The 6,342-nt window shown below is 35.6% G+C and overlaps 1 protein-coding gene across 1 annotated transcript; it reads left to right on the plus strand.

The window, feature by feature from the left end:
• The first annotated feature begins 1,158 nt into the window (after positions 1–1,158).
• On the plus strand, positions 1,159–5,660 carry LOC149143175 (G2/mitotic-specific cyclin S13-7-like). The gene is made up of 9 exons (XM_089451715.1): positions 1,159–1,163; positions 1,302–1,359; positions 2,103–2,207; positions 2,499–2,660; positions 2,788–2,847; positions 2,943–3,041; positions 4,273–4,389; positions 4,483–4,572; positions 5,478–5,660. Exons 1-9 carry the CDS (start codon positions 1,159–1,161, stop codon positions 5,658–5,660), a joined length of 879 nt encoding a protein of 292 aa, XP_089307841.1.
• The last annotated feature ends 682 nt before the right edge of the window (positions 5,661–6,342 follow it).

Consider the following 6,342-nt stretch of genomic DNA (forward strand, 5'->3'; position numbering starts at 1 on the left):
GAGCACGGTTATTTGTTAATAGACATGCTAGTTTAGTGATGAAATTAGTTCATGCATATTTGAACATGGTTATTTTTTAATGATAATGCAGTATGTGTTGCCTGTAGCAATACCAAGTACTTTTGACCGCAATGTCAATTTTGACTATTTACAAATTATGTAAATATCTAAGGTATTTTTCAATCCATCATGCATACTCTTCCATTACTCTTATCATTTGAAGTGCAACATTGGTTATTCCTTTATATGAGTTTCTACTTTTAGTTTACAAGAAATAACAAGTCTTTATTGTAATACTTGTAGGTGGGTCTCATCTAAAGAGATACATCAAGGTGACTTGAAGTGTTGGAAGAGGAATGTTTCACTTTTGATGTGTGAAATTCAAATGTGCTTCCCTCCAAGTTTCTTTAATTCTTAAGAGCACTACCTTGTACACCTAGTAGAAGAGATTGAATAGTGTGGTCCTATTCATATTCGAACGATGTGGCTCGTGGAGAGATATATGAAGGCCTTGAAACAATTTGTGAGGCAAAAGCCTCAACCAGAGGGGTCCATAGTTGAGGGGTACATGGTTTCCAGGCCATGGTTCATTTGATTGAGTACTTACCTCAGTTGCATCTTGAAGCTCCGTGATTATGGAATTATAACCAATCTCAATCATTTGAAGGAGAAAAATTAGAGGGAGAAGGGACTTCAAATAGGATAAAAGGTATAAAAAAATGTTAGGAGTTATTTGTATCTTAAGTTTTATATTACATGGCTTTAAATAATTATTAATTCATTGAACGAAAAAAAATTTCATTGTAGATGCGAAGGAGTGGGAGGCATTACATTTGTATGTTGCATACAATTCTGACTTTATGTTAGAATGGATGGAGAACTACGCTGAAAAAAATAAATTAGAAGATGAAAATGCATGGGCCTAGATGCAGAGAATATGAAGGGTTGAAGCCCATGTTTTGAAGACCCATAGAAAAACTGCATTTTAAGCTAATTTTTTAGTTTTTTTTCCATGAAATCATGTGCGCGCAAAATGGCAGGCCTTGCAATGGTTGCACCCAACCAAAAAGCACAACAAGGCAACAATAATAGGAAGGTGTTAGGAGACATTGGCAATGTGGTGGGAGCTTGAAACCCAATATCAACAAAGATGTGGTGATGGAGTATGTTGTTTTATGTTATTTATTATCCTTTAGATGTATAAATTGAATCAATCTGCTGCTGGGTTTTTGTTTCTTTCTATTTGGTGGCCTCTGCTTCTAATGTCAAGTCCTAGACTATTGGATTGACTACTGTTTCAGGAGGTCTAGAGTAAACTTGTTTGTCAATGCCAACAAGGGAGCCAATCCCAGCACTCAAGTAAGTTTAATCAAAGACAATTAAGCAAGCTGAATTATTGTTTTTTTGTAAAGAACTAGGTCTACCATTTATAAAGGACAATCTCCTAGGGAATTGAACTAGAAACCAGGCAAAACCTCTATGTTCAACCACCTACATTTTTGATCTTCCTCCCTAGTATTCTGTTTTTCTGGGCATGTTTAATTTGTTGCTCTTTGTTTTAATTTCACGGGACTCATTCTCTTCTCTATTTTCTGTGAGCCCAAGCATGGAATCTCACTCTTTAATTTTCCCATTTTGATTCTAGCAATTCCAAGCAGATGATATTGTTGTTAAGGCAGGAGCTAGAGCAGAGGCAAAGGCAGTTTGGGGAAAGAAATAGAGGCGGATTGTCAGAAGGAAGGCTGAGAATGACACTTCTAGAAAGAAGGGTAATGTAGTTTCTATCGGTGATAGCGTAGACTCAAGTGCACAAGATGGGGGATTACAAACAACTAGCCAACTCAAAGAAATGAAGCCCATAGCATAGTCACAGACTGCAGTGCTAATAGCTCAAAGTGAGGTCTGTCTTATTGATTAAGTTTATTAGTTTTCTGATACTTTTCTTGTTTTATATACTGGCTCAAATCCAAATATATATCAGCCAAAGGTACCCACATCCACAACCAATTACTAAGAGGTTTTATAGCTGTAAGATTGATTCCTATTTATCTATTATTTAATTTGGATAAAAATGACTAATTATTTTGATGGGGGTATCTCAGGATGTTCAAGAGGTTCTCCCTAGCATTGATGATGGAGACGTCGGAAACCAATTGGCAGTTGCGGAATATGTTGGAGACACATACAAGTCCTATCAGAAGATTGAGGTATGTTTCTCTATCAATGATTGGAGATTTGTGTGAATGTGAAGGTAACTTTTTAATTTTCATTTAGTAATCATTGGCAGTCCTGTATGTCCAGAACATGAGCCATGTACCTCTAGATTGTATGAAAAGGCAGGATGAAATCAATGAAACAATGAGGGAAACCCTGATTGATTGGTTGACACATGTACAAATTAGTTCCTATCCTAACTTCATTTGCTGCCAATGTTGGATCTAGAAGAACTTTATGTGGGCAATTTCTTAGGCTTTACCTCGAAATATTAAATTTTGCAGGTGCATCACAAATGTGAACTAATTCTAGAAACATTGTATCTCACTGTAAACATTATGGATAGATACCTTTCTATTTATATTTCTAGGAAGTGGGAATTACAATTAGTGGGTATCGCTACGATGTTTATAGCTTGCAAATCTCAAGATACCTGCACTCCTCAGGTAGGATGACTTACTGACATCCATAAGCATGACTGTAACGAAACCTTTTGCATATATCTAATTGATAGAATACCTGGTTGGCTGTTGAATATTGACATAAGAAGAATCAATTCATATTTGGCTACAGGTCAATGAATTGATCTGCATCTCAGGATACCAATACAAATCCAAAATGATAGTAGCCATGGTAATTATCTCTAGCTGATATCTTTCTGTTTCATTTAATTACAATAGATTTTAAAGAATCATTTTGAGTGATACATTGATAATGATACTTGGCAGGAGCATACGATATTAAATCAATTGGAATTCAATCTTACCGTTCCCACTCGATATGTATTCCTTGTCAGGTTTCTCAAGGCAGCTAGTCCTGATAGAGTGGTAAAGTGATGAACTCCACTGTTTCTTTTGTATTGTGAGAATAATATTCTGATGTACTGATCAAATTGACTTTCAAAATGCTTCTGGAAAATTGAGATTTTGGTTTAAATGTCTTTTCTTCATTGTATTTTCTAATAATCCTCTCCTTAATTATTAAAAATTAAAATGTTTTATCGCATGGTTCAGATAGAAAATCTAGCATTTTACTTGGTTGAGATTTGTTTGCTTCATTACAAAGTGATCAAATACAATCCATTAATCCCTTGCAACTACTGTTGTCTACACTACTCAATGCACTCTGAAGAAGGATCCATGTTGGAGTAAAACACTTGCTCTTCACATAGGCTACTCAAAAGAAGATCTCAAGTAAGTCTTCTAGTTCTCAAGTCACCATGCTTTTAATGAGTTTAACCTTCCAAAGGATACTTACTCCTAAATATCTTAGGAATTTCCATGAATTACACAATCTGTAGATTAAATATCCAAAACCTAGTGGACCTGCTATAGCACTAATTTATTGGCAACCTGTCTGAAATTGTATCTAATTCTACATATGGGAAAGATTGACAAATGTGCACATCAAACTGTCTAGGGTGTGTGCACATTTAGTTAACCCTGTATGTTGTTAAGGAATAACATTTGATTTACTTGTTCTAGGGAATGTGCAAACTTCATGGTTGACTTCCACTTAAGTGCAGGAAGAAATGATCTGAGATATGTTCATGAGAAGTATTTAGATCCATGTCATGGCTATGTTGCTTTTCTATGCCTTGCCAACTTACCCAATTATGACAGTTTCACCACCAGAAATGATGTTGTCATTTGTATTAGTGATAACATCGACTCAAGTGCACAAGAAGGGGGACTAGAAAGACCTAGCCAACTGAAAGCCAGGAAACACACTGCACCATCATTGATTGCAATGCTTATATCTCAAAGTGAGGTTTGTGTCACTCTCTTATACTTTTCTTGTTCTTGTTCAACAAATATACACAAACCAAAGGCTGCAATGCTAACATCTCAAAGCGAGATCTGTGTCACTCTCTTATACTTTTCTTGTTCTTGTTCAACAAATATACACAAACCAAAGAGTATCCATGTCCACTCCAAATTACTAGAAAGTTTTATAACCTTAAGATAGCTTTGTGTTGATAGCCTCAAGTTAGTGTTGTGTTTATTTATGATGTAATTCTGCTGAAAATGATTAGTAATCTTGAGGAATGTATTTCAGGATGCATTTAGGGATTCCCATAAGGTGCTTCCTAGCATTGATGATGGAAGCATTAAAAACCAATTGGTAGTTGTTGAATACATTGAAGATATATACAAATTCTACAGGACAATTAAGGTATGTTTCTCTGTCAACGATCACAGTTTCTTGTTAGGGTGAAGGTAAAGTTTTATTTTCCTTAACTAAAATTTGGCATTCATGTATTCCCAGGACGTGAGTTGCGTACCTCCGGATTATATGAGAAACCAGGTTAAAATCAACGCAAAGATGAGGGAAACCATGATTGATTGGTTGGTGGAGGTACAACTTTGTTCGTATGGTAGTTCCAACTTCCATTTGCTATCAAACTTAGATGTAAAAGAGATTTATATGGTCTATCTCTTAGGCCTGACATTAAAATATTAAAATTTTCAAGTGCATCTGGAATTGGAATTAATGCTAGAGACGTTGTATCTCACTGTGAGCATCATTGACAGATACCTTTCTATTCAGAGTATTGCAAGGAAGAATTTGCCATTACTTGCTATCACTGCAATTTTTATAGCTAGCAAATATGAAGAAGTCTGTCCTCCACTGGTAGGATTACTTGCTGACATCTGTAAGAACGGATGTGTATATATCTAATTAAAAGAACACTTTGTTGGCTGTATAAAAGTACATACACCAGCAATATCTACTCCTAGAGAAGATTATGCTTTATTCTGGAATCAGCACAAAAAATATATTATAATAGGTAACACAATATTGATAAGAGTTGGTTTACACTTGGCTACAGGTCAATGACTTCATCCACATCTTCCAAAATGAATGCACGTCAGAACAGATAGTGGCCATGGTAATTAGCTCTAACTGATAATTCTTTGTCATTGATAGCAACATAGTCTCCAAACATTCAGATTGATTGATCAATTGATAATAACACTTCGCAGGAGTCTAGGATATTAAAGAAACTAAACTTCAAGCTTACAGTTCCCACTCCATATGTATTCCTCCTCAGGTTTCTAAAGCCAGCTGATTCCAACAAAGTGGTAAAGTTTTGAATGACACCACCTTTTATATTGTTGAAAGTAGCCTGTGTGGCATTGATCAAATCTACTTTCGAAAATGTCTCATAAAATCTAGCATTCATGTTTTAAATTAATTTTCTTCATTGTATTCCTAATAATACCCTACTGTACTGACAAGTCGTACTATCTATTATTCAGATGGAAAATCTGGCATTCTTCTTGGTTGAACTATGTTTGCTTCAGTACCTAATGAGGAAGTACAGTCCATCAATGCTTGCTGATGCTGCTGTCTACACTGCTCGATGCACTTTGAGAAAGGATCCATGTTGGAACAAAACACTTACCCTTCATACAGGCTACTTTGAAGGAGACCTGAAGTAAGCCTTAAAATTTTTAAAGCATCATGCTTTTAGTGATTTTACCCTTCTAAAGAAATCCTACTCCTGGACATTTTAGATTTCTTCATCAATTATAGGCAGACATTGTTGATCAGCTATGGCCAGAACATTGTGTCTTGATCAACTATATGTTGGAACTCAACTACTAACACCTTGCCTGAATTGAATCTTTATCTAATACTAACGCGCATACTAAGCGTCTGGAGGCATACGCACATTTTGTTAACTCTGTAGATTGAGGTAATAACATTTATGTGCATTGTTCCACGTAATGTTCATATTTCATGGTTGATTTTCACCTAAATTCTGGAGGAAATAAGCTAAGAGTTGTTCACAAGAAGTATTCAAATTCATTTTTTGGCTATGTTGCTTTTTTAAGCCCTGCCAAATTATCTGCTGAAGACAATTGTAGTTCCAACAACTGATGAATATGTGCACCAGATTTACTTTTGGAGTCTAATTGAAGGTGGCCTATATGTTCTAAAATGAAGCTCTGTTGCATATATTTTGTCCTATTCAACCTACAAACTAAATCTGTGGCCAAAAAATTATGTTACGCTCGTGATTCCTCTGTGCAGATATCAAGGGGCTAGCGCAAATTCTATGCCAATGAGTAATGCAAAAAAGACACACGTGAAACTATGCAAGAAGGAAGAAAACCTCAA

Source organism: Pinus tabuliformis, chromosome X (genome assembly GCF_031772625.1).
Source record: "Pinus tabuliformis cultivar Carrire ecotype Pingquan chromosome X, CPIR1, whole genome shotgun sequence".
Taxonomy (NCBI): domain Eukaryota; kingdom Viridiplantae; phylum Streptophyta; class Pinopsida; order Pinales; family Pinaceae; genus Pinus; species Pinus tabuliformis.

Coding starts and splice junctions, on each gene's coding strand:
- LOC149143175 (XM_089451715.1), top strand. Junction 2,208..2,498: donor AGTCCTATCAGAAGATTGAG/GTATGTTTCTCT, acceptor TAAATTTTGCAG/GTGCATCACAAATGTGAACT. Junction 3,042..4,272: donor CAGCTAGTCCTGATAGAGTG/GTAAAGTGATGA, acceptor AATGTATTTCAG/GATGCATTTAGGGATTCCCA.